Consider the following 22,461-nt stretch of genomic DNA (forward strand, 5'->3'; position numbering starts at 1 on the left):
GAAGCAGGCCTCTCATCACCCCCTTCCCTGGGGGCTTTTCTCTCTTGCAGACGACGAGTCTCCAGGACTCTATGGCTTCCTCCATGTCATCGTCCACTCTGCCAAGGGGTTTAAACAGTCAGCCAGTAAGTACCCCTGACCAGCAGCCCCAGGAAGAGGCTGGGTGGGCCATTGTTCATCCTTTCACTGAAAGTCCCTGTGGACCCATTGCACAGGGCCTCCCACTGCTCACCTGCTCTGCTCTTGTCTGCCCAGGCTGGGGCCCTGCCAGCTCCTCTGAGATGTGGGGCATTCCCCCAAAGGCCAGGAGCCAGCTCCTCTTGGCGGGAGATCATCCCTGCCCTTTGTCTCCAAGGTCTACTCTTCCCCAAGCCCTTCCCCACCCCCAGGTATCAGAAATACGGGGCTCTAATCCCACATCTGCCGATGACAAGCTGTGTGACCTTGGGCAAGTCACTTAACCTCTCTGAGCCTCAGCTTCTTTCTCCATAAAAGGCAATCATGCTTGTTAATACAGACCTAAGAGCAGGCTTAAACATGACCTGTATGTGTAGTGCCAGCACACTGCCACACACACTTCTTTTTCCTTCTAAATCACCATCTACTACATCAGTGCAGTTCTTAGTATTTCACAAAATACAGTTCCATTTTTATCTAATTTTTCTCCCTGTAGGAATTTGTGAGTCAATTAGACAGCTAATAGCTTCTCCCCACTTGCCAGATGAGAAAACTGAGTCACAGAGAGATAAAAGGACTTAACATCATGTAGGATCAGAAAGCCAGGGCTCCTGACTCCTCTCACTCCCTCTTTTCCCCTCTGGCGGATGAGATCTGCCCTTTGCCTCTCTCCCTGCAGAGCACCACGGAGAGGTTATGCCATTGGCTCGCAAACAGTCATTTAATAAACATTCACTGTGAAGCCTGAATTCCTGCAGTAAATCTGCCTCCCCGCTCTGTGTTCCCATCACCCCAGGGCAGCACCTGTCATACTGTTTTGTCACTTAAAATTTGCCTCTTCGGGCTTTCCTGGTGGCGCAGTGGTTGAGAGTCCGCCTGCCGATGCAGGGGACACGGGTTCGTGCCCCGGTCCGGGAAGATCCCACATGCCGCGGAGTGGCTGGGCCCGTGAGCCATGGCCGCTGAGCCTGCGCGTCCGGAGCCTGTGCTCCGCAACAGGAGAGGCCACAGCAGTGAGAGGCCCGCGTACCGCAAAAATAAAATAAAATAAAATAAAAATAAATTGCCTCTTCTGCTATGAGTTCGTAGAGAACAGAAACCACATCTCCTTAATCCCTGGATGAACAGGAGTTCAGAAATGCTGAACAAAGTAGTTTATTTCCAGACACCTGCTGTGTGCCTCGGTCCCTTACTAGATGCTGGAGAAAACGCACACGTGGCCAGCAAGTGGATAGTGCTTGACACGTTCAAAGCGTTTTCAGGTGCGTTATCTGCTCTGATTCTCCTGGCATCCCTCTGAGGTCACTGATGCCATTCCCACTTGGCACACAAAGAGGCTGAGGCCCAGCAGGCTCCAGGGACTTTCCCAGGTGGCCCAGTAGGGCACACAGGTGGTGGCATCAAATCCATGTCTTCTGACACTGAAGCCCACGTTTTTGCCGCTAGAGCAGCCCTTCTCTCGATATGGCCAGGACCACCACTCTCATCACTCCAGGCTGTGCTGGTGGTACATGCGACAGCTTCCAGGACCCTCCCCACACCCACAGAATCCCCTGGCGAGGGGGTGGCCCGGGAATATCCCTGGTCAGTCAGCTCCTCGGGGCTGTGACACACCCCCAAGTCTGCTGCCCACTGAGCTGGACCAGGTGCCCAGATGTCTCCTGCTTACTGTCTCTCTGCGTCCTTTTGGCTGGGATGGGCCTCAGGGAGCAGGCCCATTGGGGTGGGGCATCCCACTCCCCCAGAGCAGGGGTTTTACCTCTCAAACTGGGTCAGGGTGCTCAGACATGGGGTGAGGTGCTGCTACAGGGTCTCCCCTCACCTCCAGACCGTCCTCGCCTTCTCCTTCCCCCGGCCCCCTGACCCACTCAGGCATTCATTCTGACTCAGGGAGTTAAGCCTTGGGAATCTTCAGCCACGGCTTCTTGTCATAGTAAACTCGTCACATTAGGCCTAGGGTGCAGGCACCGTTGTCATTCCTGACTTACAGATGAGGGCAATCAGGCACAGAGGTAGGGGGTCTGTGCAGAGCTGGGATTTGACCTGGACAGTCTGACTGCAAAGCCCTTCCTTTTATCCCAGGAACTATCCCCTGGCCCCTGACAAAGGGTTCGCTCATAGCAGAATCAGTTACGGGGCCCTTCAGGCCCCTCCATCTCTCAGCCACCCAGACGCGTCTCTGCTCTGATGGAGGCCAGGGTGCCTCAGGCCTTCCGCGTCATTCGCCTGTTTACCTGCTCTCACAGCCTGTTGGGCTCGGATACCCGGTTACATCTAGTCTCTGTCACACCCAGTTAGAGGCAACTCAGGGATGGCTGTACCCGCTCTCCCCTCTGTAGGAAAGCCCTTCTGATGGAGGATGGCCCAGCTGGGCAGCTCCTGGGGCCTGGGAGGGGCACTTATGTCCATCCTCTGACCTCTGCCCCTGGCCTCATGATTCACACTGCAGAGGATTGGCTGTAGTGCCCCAAAGCCACCCTCCAACACACACCATTACCCTGGGAAACAACCTTGGCACCACCCATGGAGGGGAAGACTGCCAGGGCCTGAGCCCGGGAGGGAGTATGTGGATTTGCAGACCGCCCATGGGGATGCTGGGGGGGCCGATGAGTGATCCCCCTTTCCCTCCCGGGTTCCTGAGCCTCGGGCCTCACTCGGTGTGTCTCTGCCTGTCCCCCCGCAGACCTGTACTGTACCCTGGAGGTGGATTCCTTTGGCTACTTTGTCAGCAAAGCCAAAACCAGGGTGTTCCGGGACACCACAGAGCCCAAGTGGGACGAGGTGAGTGGAGGGGCTGGTGTCCCCATGGGGACCCCTGGGCTTGTCTCCCACCGTGCCCATCCCACTCCTGGTGCTCATGTGCTATTGGCTGGTCCAGGACAGCCAGGCCTGCTGTTGGGCCAGCTCTGTCCCTCTGCCCCCACCTCCCTGCTCCTCTGGCTCTGATCTCGGGTTTGTATTTGGACACGGCGTTACAGCTCAAGCCCTAAACTCCACTTCCTCAGCGATTCGGAGGCCTCTGGATCTCCAGAGAATGAGGACGCTGCGCCAGGCCTCACGACGCGGTCCTCACAGCCCCACCTCACCCCCTCTCACCCTTGCAATGGTGGGGCGGGAAGCCACTGGGAAGCCAGGTCAGCTTTGGAGGTTCAGGACCCTGTCCCATCTTTCCCCAGGAGTTCGAGATTGAGCTGGAGGGGTCTCAGTCCCTGAGGATCCTGTGCTACGAGAAGTGCTATGACAAGACTAAGGTCAACAAGGACAACAACGAGATCGTGGACAAGATCATGGGCAAAGGGCAGATCCAGGTGAGAGGCAGGCACAGCCAGGGCACCAGGGCAAGGCTCGGGGAGCTGTCAGGAGGTGGTGCCAGTGGGGAAGGCGTCCTTCTCCTCCACCTTCTTGGTCAGGGTGATTGGCCTTTTGTGACTTGGGTTCAAAGCTGTTCTGAGAAGCATTCCCCGAGGTGGTTATTCTCCCCTGCTGGAGATGGTGTCTTATTCTAGCCCCAGAAGCCCACATGTGCCTGGTTCCTTGGGCTTCCACATCTGGTGCCAGTGGATCGTCCACACTCCTGCAGGACGGACAGTAAGGATGACAGCTACCTTTGTTTTCGCATCCCATCTTTAGCCTACTAGTGGCTTTTTCCAGGAACACTGTGTTAAGAAGGATTCTGAGGCTGTATCCGTGAGAGCTGTGTTGGATTAGCCCTGTCTCCCATGGGAGGAGTGAGACCCCCCCAAGCATTGGCCACTGGACCGGAAGGGCTTAGGATCCAGCTGAGTTGCTGGGGGCTGGTCTCTGACCTGTTGCTAGGGTTGCTGGGCTGACTCACCTGTGCCAGGAGTTCATTGGCTTAGGGTGGGTCCTGTGGTACGAGCAGGGGCAGGGTGAGAGTATATATGCCTCAGCTACGTTTTTCGGTGCCTTACAAATGTACAGAGGGAAAAGGGCTTTGTTTGCAGCCTGTGTCTTTGGAAGTTCTGCCAGTTTTGAAGATGGCTGCTATGCACTTACCTGTCAAGGGGATGCAGGCTTGGAGGGGTGCCACTGAGTGTGGAGCTATCCACATTCCATCTGGCACCTTGTATGGCCTCGTGCTTTTGACACAAGTAGCCTGCTTTGGGTGTGGATTCTCTGACCGTGCAAAGGAAATGGTAACTGACACCCTGCCATTGAGCCGTGGGCCTTGGGTACTCTAGGTTTCTTTTTAATTAATTATTTTTTTAAGCGTCTTTCGTGGAGTATAATTGCTTCACAATGGTGTGTTAGTTTCTGCCTTATAACAAAGTGAACCAGCTATACGTGTACATACAGGCTTCTTAACAGTTGCCCCAGATGTGATCTGGGTGCGGGGAGCAGAATGATGCTTTTTCACAGGAAGCATTTGTTCTCTGATGCACTGTTGAGGCCGCAGAGTTTGGTACCTGACTCTTGGCTGGGTGTCCTTGGTGGCAGTGTCCCCTTGGGGACTTGCGTGCGCCCCCCTACCCCTGCCCCTGTCTCAGGCTCCTGTGTTTGAACAAGGGAGATGGCATCATTCAGCGGGGGCCCAGCCATCTGCCTCATGTCACCCCATGTTCCTGAGCACATCCCTTCTTAATGCTGGGGACCTGCACCTCACTCTTCAGCACCGTTGCCAGGGAGATAGTGCTGCCAGGCAACCATGAGCCGGTCCTTCATTATTTAGGAAATGGGAGCTGATGAGAGTGAGCTCTAGATTCAGTCCCGGGAAGCTACTTCCTGCAGGGATGAGGACGGGGGCCCCATCTGCACATCCCCGGCCCGTCCAGCCCCGGGAGATACCCAGCCAAGAAGCGTGACCGGTGGCCACGCCCCCGGGTCATTTAGTGGCTGCAGGATGGAAGAGTTTAAAAGGGTGTCCTGGGCAGCGAGCTCAGTAAGCACCGTGGGCGCCAACCCCCCAGCACCCGGATTCCAGGGCTTGAAGGCATTGTCCCCACCTGGACTTGCAGCCCTGTTGCTTCCCTCCTTCTCACCGCTGTCAGCTGCACGGGCCCCAGGGGAAACACACCATAAATCATTACATCTTGGAGACAGGAGCAGATGGAGGCGGTGGGGGAAGGGGAGGAAGCCAGGTTATGTTTGGCAAAGCAGAAAGCACAGTCTGGTAAGGAAAATGTTTCTGTGTTTAAGCTTCGAGGAATGTTAAATGCCTGGGAGTTGATATTAAAAGAAACACAAACCTTCCTGCTGCCAGCTGACCTGGGCCTGTGAGCCTCCGGTTCAGAGACAGCGTCCTCTGGAGGGCTGTGAAGTTTCCCAGCCCTCAACTCCCCAAGGCCCAGGCCTTGTCCTCAGATGTGGAGCTGTCTTGCCCTCCTTCCTGTGGGTCAGAGGGCGGGCTGTCCCCACCAGGGGTGTGCCATGCCTTGTAAAGTCCTCTCACCCTGGGGCTACCCTCGGAGCCAGCCAGGATGACCGGGCTGGGTTGGAGAGACTGCACTGGGGCTACCCACGGAGCCACAGAACGGTATCTGTTCCCACAGCTCACTCCCACCTCCCCTCCCACCTCGTGTCCAAGGAAGAGAATTGGAACCAGCCTCTGGCCCTCGGTCCTGTTCCCCTTCAGCGGGCGCCGAGGATGGAGCTAAAGGTGGCCTCACAGTAGGGGCCGTGTTCAGGGGATGTTCAGGTGGCCTGAAAGAAAGGCAGGGGAAGAAGGCCCACTCCTGTTGCTCCCACTTCTTTCTAAGCCTATCCTCCCTCAGCTCATCTAGAGAACAGCGAGGGATCCCGTCTCCTAAGCTCCAGGCATTTGCTCCAAGATGAGTCTCCCTCTCTGGGTTGGCCTCATGTGGCAATGGGGGCAGGGACCCTGCAGCGGCAGGCTGGGGGGTGAGGAAGGGGCAGCATTTAGTGACAGACAAATGGCAGCGCTAATCACCAACATGTGTGTCCAGCACTTGTGCTCTTGGAGGCCCGTTCCCAAATGTTCTCGTGTGATCCTTGCAACAGCTCTGTGAGGGAAAGGATGGTCGTATCCACCGCATTTTATAGATGAGGACACTGAGGCCCTGGTGCCTCCGCTGACGGTGAGCAGGGAAGGCCCTGCTCCCTCCTCTGTGCTGTGTCTCCATGGCCCAGGCCTTCATCAGGGAATGCCCCAGCCTGGGTGAAGGGCACTGCATGGCTAGTGGCCTGGAGAAGGAGCTGGGGTGATTTTCCAGCCCCGCATCCCTCCCCAGCCTTTGTCTGGAGTCCTCTTAGCTCCCCGCAGGGGACGTTTCTGCCTGGTGTACCTGGAAGGAAGCAGAATGAGTGTGTGTGGAAAAGAGCCAGGGAAGGGGGACTTCCTCTGCTTCTGCAGTGTGCCCCTCACGGACTGGCTGCTCTGAGGTGCAGGGGTCTGGCCTCAGGGAATCTACTGCCAGATTGGAAAGACAAGAGTATCGATATATGCCACGCCACTAGGGAACAAGGCAAGGTGCCAGTAACGATGCTGGAGATGGTGGTGATGCTGGGCTGCTGATGGTGGGGGTGGGGGTGGGGGTGGTCACATCAGAGAGCTTTGCGTGAGCCCGCACTGGGCTAATGCTCACAGCTGTTACCCGGGGGGATCTTCACAGTACCCTGCGGGGTAGGAAAGTTATCACAGTTTTAAAGATGAGAAAACTGAGGCACGAAAGGGTTAAGGAACCTGCCCAAGGCCAGGCAGCCAGAGGGTAGAAGAGCCAGGAGTCTCCAGAGCCCCTGCCCTGCCCTCTGCAGGGCAAGCCTCCCACCGTTCCCTGCATAATGAGATGGAAACTTGTGCTGCAGGAATTCAAACAAGGAGAGATCATTGTGGGCTGGAGTTAGGGAGGCTTCCAGGAGGAGGTGGAGTGAGGGATTTGAGAGCACTGGGTTTTTTAAATTACAAAAGCAGTGTTTATATTAGAAAGAGAATTGCAATAATAATAATGAGACTTGAAACGTAATCACTGACCGTCCCTACTGCCACTCCTCTGAAACAGCCATCTTATTTTGTGCCTTTTCCCTTCCTCAGGTATACAGATTTTTATATGGTTTTAATGATGGTGTGTATTTTTTTTTCTCTTTTCAAGTAGCATTACCATAAACCCCCTTTTTTCTAGGTCTGAACGAAGTCTTTATAATTACCTTTCTTGTTACATTGTCCAAAGTACTTTATAAAAATCATTTACATAATGGCCAGCAATTAATTGCCATTTTAAGGCTCTGCTATTCTAGCAAGGTGGGCAGGCTCTGCATCAGCAGAGAGCAGCGGGGAGGGCATTCTGGGGGAAGGGCCCACGTGGCCCAGAGCAGGGAGGGAGGCAGGAATGCACAGGGAGTGTCCCAGGAAATTAAGGAGCCCGCCTGCCCTGGGCTGGAGGGGTTGTGAGCCGTGCAAGTAAGAGGGAGGTTGAAGGAATGAACGAAAAAAGGGGGATCGGTAGGGTTATAGCCAGAAGGAATCCTGGAGGGCATTTCATCCAATCCTGTTTTGAGGGGAGAAGGAAACTGAGACCAGAAAGGGTGAGTGACATAGCCACAGTCACACAGCTCATTAGTGGTTGAGCAAAGGCTCCAGATTTGGGATCTTGATCCCAGTTTGGTGGTGCCTGGTCAGCTGCTGGGCAAATGAGTGAACGGGGCAGGGGGAGACCTGGATGTCAGCCTGTGACTCTTAGGGGTCAGCCCTTTGTCACTGCAAATTTAGTAGAAGATCCCACCAGCTTGGTGCATTTCTGAGCCCTCCCTTCCCTCCCCAGACCTCCAACTTCTCCATCCAGGCCACCCCCACTGTCTGCTTCCTCCTTGCTGCCCCGCCCCTGCCCAGCCCAGGAACCCCTCAGCCAGGAGGCCCCCCCTTCTTCTGCCTTGGCTCCCTGGCCCTAGGGGACTCCTGTGTGTTTGTCCCAGTCTATTTCCAACCATGCTGCTCCAGGCTCCAGATGTGCTGTCCCCTACTGGGACCTGCTCCCGGGCTGATTAGCATATTCCCAGGATCCAGCCCTCGTTGACTGTCTGGGCCAGAGGGGAGAGTTCTCCCTGAGGACTTCACAGCTCAGTTCCTGCCACTGACTTCAGACTAGAGAGGGGTCTGAGACCTGGGATCCCCTTCATGCCCCTGCTCCCCCGCTTCCCAGCTCAGCCACAAGCCTGGGGACGGGCCCCCAACCTTCGGCCCTGTTCCCTCTGGTGGGACACAGCTACACTTTCCTGTGAGCCTGCTAGGGGTGGTCCCCTGGGCCATAGGAGAGCTCAAGACCCTGGGGTGAGCTGGGGCAGGGTTCCAGGCCAAGAAGGAAGCTCTAGCTGTCCTAATGCCTGGAGTGGTAACTCCCTCTCACTCCCTCCACCCCATCCCCCTCATTGCAACATTTAGGCCTGTTGGGAGCCTCGCCCTCTGTCCTCTTCCCATCTGGAGCCTGGAGCCTGTGTCTGAAGGGGAAAGGAGGGTGATTTCTTTGACATTCTTGACCTGACCACTTGGAAGCTTGGAAGTGAGAGGTCAGAGCTATTAGAAATGACACTCAGAGGAGGTCATGAAGGCCAGTCCCCTGCCTTCAGGAGTTGGGTGTGTTCTCAGAGCCCAGACTGGTACATCTGACAATATCTAGACCTTCCTATTTTTTTGTTCAACTGTGGTAAAATACATATACCATGAAATGAACCATTTTCATGATTTTTAGGTTTACAATTCAGAGGCATTCATTAAGTACATTCACATTGTTGTGCAACCGTCACCACCGTCCATCTCCAGAACCTTTCATCTTCCCAAACGGAACCTCCATACCCGTTAAACAGTAACTTTTCCATTCCTCCTCCCCCAGCCCCTGGCAACCAGCATTCTACTTTCTATGAATTTGACGATTTCTGGGTACCTCGTGTAAGCGGAATCCTGCAATACTTATCCTTCTGTGATTAGCTTACTTCACTTAGCACAGTGTCGTTAAGGGTCATCTATGTCGTGTGGCAGCGTGTGTCAGAATTTCCTTCCTCTTTAAGGCTGCATAACATTATACGTATAGATCACATTTTGTTTATCCATTCATCCACCAGTGGACATTTGGGTTGTTTCCGCCTTAGACTTTCTTACTTTTAAGTGCGGAGAAGAGCATGGTCCCTTAGCCTCCTTCCCTCCAGACCCAGGGTTACCACGCCCCCTCCCCCACCCCTGGTTGCTCATCTCTCTCCAGCTGTCACAGGAGATCAGGCCCCCCAACCCCCCAGGACACAACTGGTCACCATTAGCCTCTTTTTAAGATTTTGTTTTATTTATTTATTTATTTTATTTTTGGCTGAGTTGGGTCTTTGTTGCTGTGCGCGGGCTTTCTCTAGTTGTGGCAAGCGGGGCCTACTCTTCGTTGAGGTGCGTGGGCTTCTCATTGCGGTGGCTTCTCTTGTTGCAGAGCATGGGCTCTAGGCGCACGGGCTTCAGCAGTTGCGGCTCATGGGCTCCAGAGCACAGGCTCAGTAGTTGTAGCGCACAGGCTTAGTTGTTTCACGGCATGTGGGATCTTCCCGGACCAGGGCTCGAACCTGTGTCCCCTGCAATGGCAGGTGGATTCTTAACCACTGCGCCACCAGGGAAGCCCTAGCCTCTTTTTTTTTCAATCAATATTTTTTTATTGAAGTATAGTTGATTTACAATGTTGTGTTAATTCCTGCTATACAGCAAATTGATTCAGTTATACATCTATACACATCCTTTTTTTAATATTCTTTTCCATTGTGGTTTATCACAGGATGTCGAGTATAGTTCTCCGTGTCATACAGCAGGACCTTGTTGTTTATCCATTCTACATATAAAAGCTTACATCTGTCACCATTAGCCTCTTCTAGTTGAAGAAAACAGCTGCCACCCGCTGGCTTTCTCTCCCCCAGGTTAGGCATCCCTGTCTCCTTGCCCCTCCTTTCCTAACTTGTTTGTCTTCCCCTCGGTCAGTGGTTTAGATAGATTGAGTGTGGAGTGCAGTTACCCTGACAGTGTGGGAAGAACACTGGGCTGGGGGTGGGAAAATGCATCCAGGTCCCTTGACCTTCGGAGGCCTCAGTTTCTTCATCTATTAAATGGGGACAATTATCCCCACTGTGCCTCTATCAGAGGCTTGTTGTGAGGCTCAAAGGATGGAATGTCCCTGAAAGAGCTGGTCAGTGCATATCCACGCTTTCACTAGTTTATTCCCGCATTTCTGTTTGTTGAACTCCCTCTAAGGGGCAGGCACTGTGTGGTGGATGCAAAGAATGAACAGGACCTCCCCATGTAGTGAAGAGAACAGAGGAGAATTGTGACCATTCAGTCAGTGTTGAAGGGGCTTTGAGGCCAGACAGATCTGGGCTTCAGTCTAGCTTTCTCCATTCATGAGTTGGGAGAACAGGTTACTTTACCTCTCTGAGCCTCAGTTTCCTCATCTGTAAAATGGGTGGTAAAGAGAACAGAAGGGGAAAGTCCGTGAGGCCCTTGGCACAGGACCTGGCACAAGGCCTGTCCTTGTCTAGTGATGACAGCCCTTTGCCCAAGCCGGCAGGTCCAGGTCCACTGTCTTCCGCCTTCCTGCAGGGATTCTGGGTGTAGCTTGTCAAGCAAACCCCCTTCCCAAAGGCTGTCACCTGCAAGTGGCCCCTGTGTTTGGGCCTTAGGCTGGCTGAGGCCACATCTGTTTTCTTATGCTGTTGCAGTCAGACCAGCTTTGATGAACCGACCTCGGAGTGGGCAGGAGGTCAAGGTTGGGGCCTCACGACCTGCCAGCCTGAGGTTTCCTGCTGTGCCCCCGCCCTGGGCTGAGCAGCTCTGGGCTCATCAGAGCCACGTTCAGCTCGGTGGCGTGGTGCGGTCAGGCCCAGAGTGAGTGATGAGCTGGGAACAAGGGGTCATTGTCAGCGGGAACTACTTCTGGTTTCAATTACTCTGCAGGGCATGAGGAAATTTGGAGTGAGTGCAGGTCGGGAGGCTGCTAGGGCAGGAGTCGAGGGCTCCCCCACCCCACGTCCCTCCCTCTGGCCCCCGAGGTGTCTGTTGTCCCCGTTTGACTCTGCCCAAGCGTCAAGCATCCCAGCTTTACTGCCCTGGAGCTGGGCTCTGGGGCATTGGCCTGGTTGACCCAGAACCCCTTCCACTTGGGCTCCTCACAGCTGGGTGCCTGGGTCCCTCCCTGTGTGGAAAGACAGGGGACATTACCAGGTGTCCTTAACACCTTCTCCCATGCATCCTTCAGGCCACACTGACCACAGCCAGGCCCTGTCCCCTGAGAGTGGCCGGTTTTGACTCAGATTGGGGGGAAGGGCAGCTGGGAGAAAACTTGCCTGTAGGGAGGCAGCTAGGCAGCTCCCCGCCCTGGGACACCGCAGTGGCCATGCAGGGTGTGGCTTTCCAGCCTCTCCCTGGAAGATGGACCCCTCCCCTGCCTTCAGCCTGGGCTGGGTGTGCACGTCCAGGGGAAGCGTCTGCCTCCAGAGGCCGTGTTTTATATCCGTGCTGCCTCCTGCTCTCAGCAGGTCCATGGGGGGCTCTTCCCTTCGCTGCCGTCATCACCACTGTGCCAGCCCAGGAGCACACAGACGGGGAGGGACGGGGGCACCGGGACTGTCCCTCTCCCTGCCTCTGACGCCACCTCCTCCCAGGGCCCAGGTGACTAGAGCTGTTTCAGACCCGTTCACTGTCCAGTGCCTTACCTGCTGTCCCTCTTCAAGGCAGGTCTCTGGATGGCTCGGTTGTACTTGGAGAGCAGAGTGGGCAGCGGGATGCGGGAGAGCCAGGGGCAGGATCCTACGAGGGGGGATCTCGTAGGATCCTGCCCCTGGCTGTCCAAAGGCCTCCCGACACTTGTAGGACAACCTCTCTCTTCCGGCCCCCGCTTAGCTACCTCCGTCTCCGGGTGTTCCTGATCTCGGGAGCCTGGGCTCCACCCAGGGGGTTCTGGAGACAGGAAGCATTGGGCAGGAAGCAGACGGAGGCATGGGTCTCCTCTGCCTCCTGCCCTGCGTGGGAATGCCCCCTGCTTACCTGGGAGAGGTGAGAGGCACAGAGAAGCTGATCTGGAGAGGACCTTGGGAACTGATTCCTTCAGGCCCTTAGAACAATCCCGCCTCTCAACAAACCAAAAGAGGGTGCTCTCCCAGCTCTGGGCCCCGGGGGCTCCTAGACTCAGAAGCAGAAGACCCAGGTTTGATCGCAGCTCCACCATCTAACAGCGAGGTGACCTCTCTGTGTGTTCCCTCTCAGACCTGTGCAAGGACCAGATGAGTCCTGGGAGGTAACAGTACCCGGCTTACTGCACGCTCCCAGTAGCCGCTCACCTCCCTGCTGGCGGAGGCTGCAACTTCAGCCTCCTGGGATGGTCCTGTCTTTGATTTTATTCAAAACCTTTAAGAAAAGGACTTAGTAGGGGAATTGCCAGGGACTCCCTGAGTGAGGGCTGAGGCTGTACGTGAGTGCCGATCGGGGGCGCCTCGTGTGGCTCTCCCTCGCTGTGGGTGCTGCACAGCCCACCTCAGCGCCTCACCCAGCCCAGCCTGGCCGTGGCACGAGCCGTGAGGGCAGTGGGGGCTCTTGGTGAGGGTCTGACCCCCAGGTGCCACCCGCTCCCCATGGGCTGGCACAGGGGAAGCGAGGCATAGCCTGCTCACACCCTTGGAGGCAAGAGCTGAGCTGCACTGGCTTCAGGCCGGAGGTGACCCAGAAAACACCAACCAGACTGACTCCATGAGATAAGCGTTATCCTATTGTAAGGCCACCGAAGGGAACCCACACCAGCAAAGCAGAGGCCCAGAGTTTTCCCAAAGCAGGGAGCAAAGTAGAGATAAAACATGAGCTTCGGATCCAGGACTCTGACCCAAAAGTTTCCTTAAAAAGCCCCTAATCTCCCGACTTCCACATCTGCCCACCCTGGAGGGGAGCGAGGGCCAATGGCCGTGGTAGAGGAATAGCAGTTCTCATGGGAACTGTCCTCCTTTAAGCCTCTGTCCTTAAAGGAGGACCAGAGGCTTCAGAGTCTGCGGGGCTTGGGGATTACTGGGGCAACCGAGGAGGTGCTCCCAAGGCAGGGAGTGGTGGACAACGGCAGTGTGAGTGGGTAGGGGCCTGGAACCCCACTTCAGCCAGGGGCCTCTGCTCCCTGCTTCTGCCGTTAGCTGATTGGGGGCAGGGAGACTTTGGCCTACGGTTTCACTTAGAAAGAAAGCGGGCTGTATCCTCTGCTTAAAGAAAGTTCACTGCGGACCACTTGTCTCGTGCAAGATCCTGTTTGACAGGTGTGGAAACTAAGCCCAGAGAGAGGGAGTGGCTGCCACAGTGACCAGGCAGGACTCACACCCTGGTTCCGTGGCTCCCAGGAGCTGTCTTCTGTTCATTTGGAGCTCAGAGTGGGTGGAAAAGAGTTGCTTAATATTAGCAAAAGAGAAAAAAAGCATGGAGGCTCAGCGGACCCTGACCTACTTTCAAACACCCCTGCCTGAGGCTGTTGTGTTTTCAGTCTGCGGCCTGGGAGGCCCCCTGGGGTGCTCAGGCCCCTGGCTGTGCTGGGAGACCCCGGCCATACCGCCTTCGTCCTGGGAGCAGGCAAGCGGCCAAGGGGGTCTGGGTGTCAGTCTGGCTGTGAGTTCCATCCATGAGTTGTGTGGGAAGGAATGGATGGATGTGTGGTGGGTGTGCTCTACCCACTCCATCCCTGGTGGGTTTTGTTTTAGGTATACAAGATGTTCCCAAAGGCTCAAGTGGATTTTCCACCCTTTTTCCGTGACCAAATATGCTGTGAGAATTACTAGGAGTTGCCAGGGCCCATTAGGACATCAGGACAGTCCTGAAGCAGGCAAGCCCTGCGGCTGTCTCAGCCTCTCCTAGAGCCACCAGGCACCCTCAAGACACCAGCCTGGGGTGGCCAGGCAGAGTGGAGGGTGAGGCTGTGTGCAGAACAGCCCGTGCTTTGCACTGCCCTCTGACTCCAAGGCCAGGCCTTGGGAGACGGGAGGGTCATGGTACACCTTGAGGTTGGGCTGCAGAGCAACTACCTTTGAGTCCTGGCTGCCGCCTGTCCCAACATCCTGGAAGCCGCTCCCCAGCTCCCTCTCAGGTGGCCATCTAAAGCTACCGGTAACCACTAACCTACAGAGTTGAGGCTCCAGGCCTTAGAGACCTGTAAGCCCATGCACAGCTGTTAGCAGGCAGGGCCCAGACCCCGGAGTCCTGGCCTGGATGCCTGGAAGAGTCCCCAGTTGCTAGCACTTATCTCCTTGGGTGGCGGGTCAGCGGTGGGTTGGCTAGGGCTCGGTTTGGAGTTTCACAGCTCCAAGTGAGCTGTGACCTGTTCAGGGTCTTCCCCACCTGGCATGTGGTGGCTATCTAGTCAGTGATGAATGAATGGGTAAATGAGCGAAAAAGTAGCTTCTAGCCTCAGCTCTGCCATTGGCTACTCAGTGACTTTGAGCAAAGGGGTTCCTGTCCCCAGGCCTAATGCAGGCCTGGAACATAGCAGATGCTCAAAAAGTGTGGATGGAAAAACATAAACGGGTCTCACTTTCTCATCCTCTGAAGATCTCTGCCCTTCCGATCCACAGTTTGGGTTAGGATCGGTACAGAACAAGGTGAGAACACACGTTAGGAATGCAGGGACCCCAGGGCCATTCATTTTAAAGGGACTCTCCCGCCCCCCTTTCTCACAGTTTCCCTGCGATGTGCCACCCTCCCTGCCAACTCACACACCCTCTGCGTGGGCCCCAGGCTCCCGTGCACTGCCCGCCCTGCTGGTTCTCTCTCGGGCTGGACTCCGGTGCCTGTCTCTGGGCAGGAACCACCATGGGCTTCCTTTCTGCAGCCCTCCCAGCCTCACACGCCACCTGCTCTCCACCCACACCCTGCCTCCCAGCTCTGCTCCCCTGGGGCTGAAGGGAGCGCACCTGGCTGACCCCAGACCGCACCCCTCTCGGTCCTCCTCAGCGCCATCCCAGGCTCCTCTCCGGCTCCCGCTCCTGCACCCAGCCTCTCCGGGTGGCCCTTTGGGGCTCTCCCCTCCCCCTCACTCCCAGGCTGTCCTCGCTGGGGTGCCTGTGGCCTTGGTCTAGCTGGCTGCTCAGAAACCCCCTTTCCTGCCCTCAAGTCACTTGGCTGGAGGATAGGGGCAGGGAATCGGGGTCCCAGTCTGGGCTGAAGGGAAGATGAAAGTCGTTGCAGTGGGGAAAAGGAGGTCACTCCAGAGAAGTAGCAGCAGCAGCCCAGGGTTCTGAGAAAGAAACTTCCTCCTCGCGTTCACAGGCTGGAGGATTTGCCTGGAAGCCGTCCCCATCCCCAGCTGTCACCGCGCCGCACTGGTGGCAGTCCCTGCCTCTCCTGCCCACACAGCTCAGGCTGCATATATTCCCTGTTGACCTTTTTTTTCTTCAGTGATGCCTCTGCTGATCACTTTAGCCTGATGTTGCCTCAATCATAGCTGTGCTGGGTGGCCGGTCCCAGCCACCCCAGGTGTATACCCCTCCCTCCATGTAACCTAGGGTCCTGCCCTGCACCTCCCTGGGGACGGCCCCTCTCATTCCTTTGGCAGAGAGCCTGGGGAGGGGGTGAGGGAGGATGGGACAGTCTACTAGGAATGTTTTTAATTCCAAAGGCAGCGGGCCTTCCCAGCCAGGCTCTGTTTATCCAGACAGGGGGCCCTTGCTCCTCCTCAGAGGCCGGTTCTGCCAGGATGGACAGAGGGGAAAGGGGTGCTGTCACTTCCAGGGTGGCCGGGACAGCCTGAGCCTAGCCCACCCAGTGAAGCTGAGGAAGGGTCTGTGGTGGGCTGGAGGGAGCAGAACTCAGACGGCTGCTTTTGAGGAACTCGCTAGGATCATTTGTCTTGCCCAACCCCCCTGCTGCAGCCTGCTCCTAGACCATTGCTTCCAGGAAGCAGTGAGTCAGGCTTGGGGAAGAGAAGGCAAATCTGTGCTGTCCCTAGAGAGAACCCCCAGCCCACAGGGAGGAAGGAAAGATGAGCATCTCCAGGGAAGAGCCTCCCAACAGCTATCCATCTGCTAAGGCGCTTATGTCACCATGGAGACCAGTTGGCCATCTTTCATCCAATCAGAGCTTGCTTTACCCAGACAAGTGTTGAGCCTGGGGTTCCTAAGACAGACAAGTATAAAGCTTTGGGAAGAGGATCTGCACTGCCCCCCTTTTCCCACACACCTGGCGGGGGACGTACCTTACTCAACATCCCCCAAACTGCATCCTGTGGCATGTGACCCAGATAGAGGACAGAGAACCTTAGAAAGCCAGTGAGGGGCCAGTTCTGAAGTTAACAGTTGGCAGTGCCCAGCACGCACCATGTGTCTGCAGCAGGTGAACGTGGTTAGCAATTATAATGGCACCTTACTGGCCAGTTACACAACCAGCACTTGCCCATTAGCTGAGGGATGCAGAGCAAAGCCAGGGAGGGTGATCCTTTTTTCTCTTTTGGCCCACGCCAACCCCTCCTCCAGGAAGCCTTCCCTGATGCTCTCTGGCTAGAATTTTCCTCTCCTTTCTCTCAGCTTTCGTGGCACTTGATCTGTGCTGTTCTTGCGGCATAAGACTGGGTTTCTTGAGGGCAAAAATGATGCTTTGTCCATCTGGGTGTGACGTGTGGTAGGTGTGCGATTGGTAAATGCCACATGCGTGAATGCCTTTCTGCCTCCTGTTAAGAGGTGTTTAAGCCTTTGTCTCCTCTCCTCTTTTGGGTTGTCAGCTTTGTCAAGCACAGCCTTTTGATTCATCTTTGTGATTCCCCAGCCCCTATCCAGGGTTGAGCACATAGCCAGGCCCTCAGTCAGTACCTCTTGAATGAAATCACTGGGATGAAGAGGTGAAGACCACAGGAATGGGTGAACCCTTGGAGGAGGTGGGTTTTGTGCAGCTGGTGGGGGCAGCTGCTGGCCACTCATGGGGCTGGAGGGAGAGTCTCTTCAGAGGTGGCCCCCAGGTGCCCTGGGAGAGCAGGTCAGGGGTGGGTCAAGAAGGGTGGCTCAGGCCCCGGCTGGGCAGGGGACACAGGCATGTCCCTGCCTTGGTGGGTCTCCCCCTCCCCCTCAGGGGTTACTGGGAAAACAGTTGTGGCTCTGCCCCACTTAGCTGCACTGGCTTTGGGCAACTTTAGCTCAGGTAGCAGGAGGCTCTGTGCAGCCTTGGCGGCGCCCAGCCCTGTCTGCACTGTGCAGAAGCAGGTGTGGAGCATGGAGCCCTAGAAGAGATGGGGCTGGCCCAGCCACCCTGCAGGGACCACCAGAGTCCAGCAGAGTTCCAGGACTCCACGTTCACCTCCAGGCAGAAGGCAGCACAGGACCAGACCCTGCCACACTGGGATATCACAGTGGCGAGGGCCTAGCCAGACCTCTGTGTATGGCCTGGCCCAGGCTGGTCTGGGCAAGTGGCTTAGCTTCTCTGTACCCTTAGTTTCCTCAGATGGAAAAATGGGGATGTGAGGACATACTTCCTCAGGTTGGGGGAGCAGTGAGTGAGGTACTCCAAGCGGAGGGTTAGCGTGGTGCCTGTCGCATAGTAAGCTCGGTGAAGGGCGTCTCTTGTCATGATCAAGGCTTGGCTCCCTCTGTGGTGAAGCCACCCCTTTCTGCAAAAGCACCGCGGGCTCTGATGATAAACCCCAAGACATGTGCGCTGGTTGAGATTCAGCAGGTGCATTCCAGATGCCAGGGGCTGCTTCTGGGCCCCGACCCACCTGCCCTGGTGGCCTGACCCACCTCTTTTCCCCGAATCCAGAGAACCAGCCACACTTCAGTGGTTGTGAGCGCCAGGGCCTTTGGAGGAGACCTGTCACTAGCCAGCTGCAGTTCCGTGACCTCAGGCGAGAACTTCATCTCCCTGAGCCCCAGTCCTCACAACTCTAAACAACACCACCAACGGCACAGAAGTCTTCAACGCCAGCAGATACTTGAACGCCCTTTGCATGGGACGCGGCTCACGGTTGGCACTGCGAAAATACTGGTTTCCTTCCTCCCCCCGTGCCAAACTCTACAGGGTGTGATGCCTGGACGCCTCTGGGGTGTGTGGACCCTAATCATCTGGGGTTCAGGCCTTTCTCTGTTCTCCAAACACCGGACACTGACTTGTGACCTTGTGAAATGAACATTCATCAACTTGAGAGTCAAGAACAAGTTCCTAGTTCTCTATCCCAAGGCACCCAGCACAGAGTGGCTTTTATTGCCATTCTGTCAGTGGACGTCCTCTGCCCCCAGCAGCACAGCCCTTTTTTTGGCTTTTCTGGTGAAGGGCGCCAGTGATGGTTAGAAGTGGCCCGTGAGAGGAGCACCTCTTGCTGGGCATCTGTAACCCGTGTCGTCCTTGGATTTTTTTGCTCATGGCCCCAGAGAAGGTCCATAGTAGCTGATTCCCTCTGGGGCTGCTAAAGCCCAGGAGGTTGCCCAGCTAGGGGTCTTCTTTATCCTTTACACAGGAGTCCACGCGGGTCGGGCCCTGTCACTGAGTTGGCATTGAGGGAGGCATCTGGGGCAGGAGTAGAACCCCAGGGCAGGACTGGTCCTCTGCCCGGGACAAGGGCAGCTGTTGATGGCTCCTGGCCCTGAGCCCTGGGCTCTGCAGACCCCCTCTGGCTTCCCCCAGCCTCCCGCAGACACCCCAGCAGCGAGGCGCCGCCTGGTGGGGAAGGGGTTAACCAGGGCTCTAGAGGGGAAGGGCCTGGCTGGTTGTGCTGCTTGTCAAACTTACTTTAGGAGGGGCTGGAGGGAGGGCCGAAGGATGGGTGTGGAGGAGGCCCAGCCTGCCAAGAGTTAAAACCGGGAGGTTGGGTGTTTTGGAGGGGGCAGCCTCCCGCGCCTCTTTTGAGTCACTTCCTCCACTGGGGGGGGGCTGGGGGCGGGGGCTCCCCGGCAGCCTCGGGCGCTGTGCCGCGCGCTCGAGGCTGGCCTCCCGCTAGCCTGGCCGGGACCAGCGAGCCGCTGCTGCTCCAGCGGTGTCTCCGGGGAGGGAGGACGCAGAGGGAGGAGAAAGCGGAGCCCCCGCACCATGCGCTTCCCTGCCCGGCTCGAGTAACAGTCCCGGCGGCTGGCTGAGGCTGCGCCCGCTCCCACCCTCCCTCCAGCGGCTCCGGAGCCCCGGCGGCCCGCGCCTCCCCGCCTCCCCGTCCCCGGAGCTGAGCTGGCTCCGCAGGCAGGCTCGCCGTCGGGTCGGGCTTTGCCGCTGCCGCCGGCATGACAGACGTCCTGCCTCAGCCCGACTGCAGCTTGAAGGCGGTGTGCGAGCCCCTGGAGCGCTGCTGCCTGGACCCGCTGGAAGAGCCGGGGAGCAAGCGGCCCCCCAACACCGGCGCGCGGCTCTGGGGCCGCGTGCGCAGCAAGCTCCTCCGCCAGAAGGTGCCCGAGGGGCTCGAGGGGTCGGCGGGAGTGGGCGAGAGGGACTGAGGTGGGCGGGGGGCCTGCTGGGGCTCTGGGCGGCCCCTTCTCGGAGCTCACTGCGCCTCCTACCTGACCGAGGGACCCTGGGACAGAGGCTGGGGTAAGCTGGGGTTGGCTCTCAGTGGCCTCAACGTGATGATTAACGCTGTTGCTACCCCAGCCTCCGAGCCCCGCTCTCTCTGCCTCTGTCCCTGTCTCAGGAAGAGGGGGGCTGTCTCCTGTGGGAGAGGACTGCCTGCCTGCTTTCTGCGCCTCTGCGGGTAGAAATATGAACAGATGGGGCGAGGGGCTCCTGGGTCTCAGTTTCCCCTACAGCGCCCAGCCCAGGCCCGACCCCCTGCGTCCAGTGGCCACCCCTTCTGCAGAGGGGCACCGGCGGAAGCACCTCAGTACCACCGGCCGTGTGAGGTTTCTTTGGGGTTGTGGGGAGCTGGCGGTGCTGCCGGGTCTGGGGGCTATAGGCTACCTCTTCAGGGACCACCCAGAGGCCTGCTGGCCCAGTGCTAGTCAGGCACCAGGCAACTCAGTCAGTGTGCCAGGGGTTTCCTGACCCAGCAGGCAGCTCAGACCAAGCTGAGCCAGGGCAGACTGCCCATCCTGCCTGCCGCCCCAGACCTGGGCGGGGATGAAAGTCTGAGATAGAAGCTGACTGTCCTGCAGCTGGGCAGGCTGCCGCAGGGCTGGCTTTGGGCCCTGGCATTGGGCGTCTGAGGAAGAGCCAGGCCATCGCCTAGCACACAGTGAGCGCTTGATAACCGTAGACCAGATTAACCACCTAAGCACATGTCGCAGGGTGCCTGTCCCGGCTGGCCAGGGCCATGCCTGTCCTTCCAGGTAGTGATGACAGAGGCTTGGCTAGTCTGTGCTGCTGGTGGGGATTTAAAAGCTCTCCCGTGGGGGCCCGAGGGGGGTCCCTCTGCGCAGGTCCTCACTGCCAGCCAGCATAGAGGCTCCTGGCACCTGCAAGAGGATGTGATCTGGGGCCCGTTGTCTCCTTATCTACTTTCATCCTCTTCCAACGGGGCATACGTGACCTCCCAGCGGGGACATCAGTCCTGGAAAGTGCTGGGCAGGGCAGCAACTTGAGCTGTCCTGCATTGGCCCCCGTGTCACCTTCAGCCTCTCTAGGGACGAGGCTAGCAGAGCCCTGCTGGCCTCAGCTGCTACCAGAGCCCCTCTGTGCTGAGGCAGCTGTCTGTGCCCGGCAGCCCGGAGCCATCCCCTGCCTGTACCCCCTTCCCAACCCCTGCTGAGGCCAGCAGACACCAGCCCAAAGCTCATTGTCCATTTCCAGACCTAGAGGTTGGCGAGAAAGTGACCCAGCAGGTTCCTGGCCCAGTCCCAGCCAAACAGAATCCTTCCGGTTTACCTGCTCCTTTGCTGGGGTTGGGGGGTGGCAGGTAGGGGGCAGTTTCTAAACCTTGAAACTCCAGACTTTCAGTTCTTTTCCCTGGGCATTAGTGACTAGCAAAACCAAGAAGCCGCTTCAGGAATCCTTTAGCCAGCTTCACCTCTGGTGGCGTCTGACACTTCTGTGTCTGACGGTGCCCTCTGGGCAAGAGTGGCAGGCCAGCCAGGCTCTGGGCTGCTGAGCTGATTGGCATCAATGCAACTGCAGGGTGGCTGTGGCGCTGGGATGCTCTGTGCGGCGGGTGATTCAGTCCTCTAGCTCCTGCTGTGTGACAAAGTATGTTGGTGTCACAGACACAAGGGTCTGTACCGTGGGTGACAGAGGGACATTCATTCACCCTGCTGTGCCTGCCTTGCTGTGCCCGGGGTTGGTGGGGGAGCAGGCAGGCTTGTGGAGCCAGACCCGCTGCCCACCTCCCTTCTTTTCCCAGCTGCATTAACCTATTTTTTTTTCAGTGCAGCAGACTCACTGCCAGACGAGGGGGCTGGGATCAGGCAGCAGCTTAGGTGGGTGGGGGAAGGGTGCCAGGTACTGCCCAGCCTGACAGGAGGGGTCACCTCATTAACTCCTCATTTAACTTTGCCACAAGGATGTGATGCTCTGGATGCCTGAGACACCTGTGGCCCTCCTGCTGCCACTTAACTAAAGATTCGTGAAGCCTGGAGGGGGGGTGTATGTGAGTCATCTGGGGACCCCGTGCTGGGGCCGAGGAATCTGTTTGAATGGAGAAAGCCCAGTGTTAGCCTGTGGAGCCTCTGGCCCCAGGAGTCTGCGCTTGCTGGAAGAGGGGCAGTAGGGACCACTCACAGACTCTCCTTTGGGTCCTCAGTGGGGGGCTCTGTTTGGGGTTGTGCTTGTCCCCGAGGAGAGTCCTGGGGCTGAAGCCTCACTCCAGGCTCTGACTTGGCAGTTGGCTTGTTGTGCAAGCATTGAGCAGAGGAGACACGTGGCATTTGAGTTTGTGGGTTCTGCCAGTGCTCTCAGCGTTTAACTTCACATTTCTGCTTTCCTTTTCCTTTTTTTTTGGCTTTAAATCACACTCAAGACCAGGCTCAGTGCCTGGTCTTCCTCCCATCCTGCCTGTTTCTAGATCCTTAGGTTGCACTTGGGAGGGAGAAGGACTGAACGAGGAATCCCATCCCTACCCCACAAAGTGTCCAAAGGTTTTAATGGGGTCACGTGGGAGCCAGAGAGGCTAGGAGTGCCCCCAGGGAAGCAGCGTCCAGGCCAGAAGTTTTTGTCTCTGGGCAGCGGGGGTGGGGAGGGACAGGAATCCATGCCCCTACTGTTGCCCTGCAGCCAAGGTGAAGACGTCCAGACCCAGACCAGGCCAGATACTGGCTGGAGGTAGGGACTCAGGCTGAACTGGCAGGGACTCAGGCTGAACTGGCAGGGACTCAGGCTGAACTGGCAGGGTCCAGGGGAGTGGGGGAGAGTTGAGGATGGTTCCTGATGACCTTACCTCTGCTTCGAGGGGTTGCCACATGGGTCTGGGAATTCCCCACCACCCAAGAGCTTCTCTCAGGAAA

General features: G+C 57.1%; 1 protein-coding gene across 2 annotated transcripts in view; it reads left to right on the forward strand.

The window, feature by feature from the left end:
* Nucleotides 1-22,461, forward strand: part of ABR (ABR activator of RhoGEF and GTPase) — a gene marked incomplete at its 5' end in the record, with an annotated part of 77,962 nt that overhangs the window by 37,704 nt on the left and 17,797 nt on the right. Inside the window, 3 exons of one of the 2 annotated variants that reach the window (XM_082861070.1) lie at nt 51-125; nt 2,861-2,958; nt 3,354-3,485. In XM_082861070.1, coding sequence (XP_082717196.1) covers nt 51-125; nt 2,861-2,958; nt 3,354-3,485 — 305 coding nt within the window. Of the gene's footprint in view, nt 1-50; nt 126-2,860; nt 2,959-3,353; nt 3,486-19,317; nt 19,480-22,461 lie in introns of those variants that run through there. The other variant, XM_082861069.1, reaches the window with a different exon arrangement.

This window comes from Leucopleurus acutus, assembly GCF_964270905.1.
Source record: "Leucopleurus acutus genome assembly, chromosome: 19".
Lineage (NCBI taxonomy): Eukaryota > Metazoa > Chordata > Mammalia > Artiodactyla > Delphinidae > Leucopleurus > Leucopleurus acutus.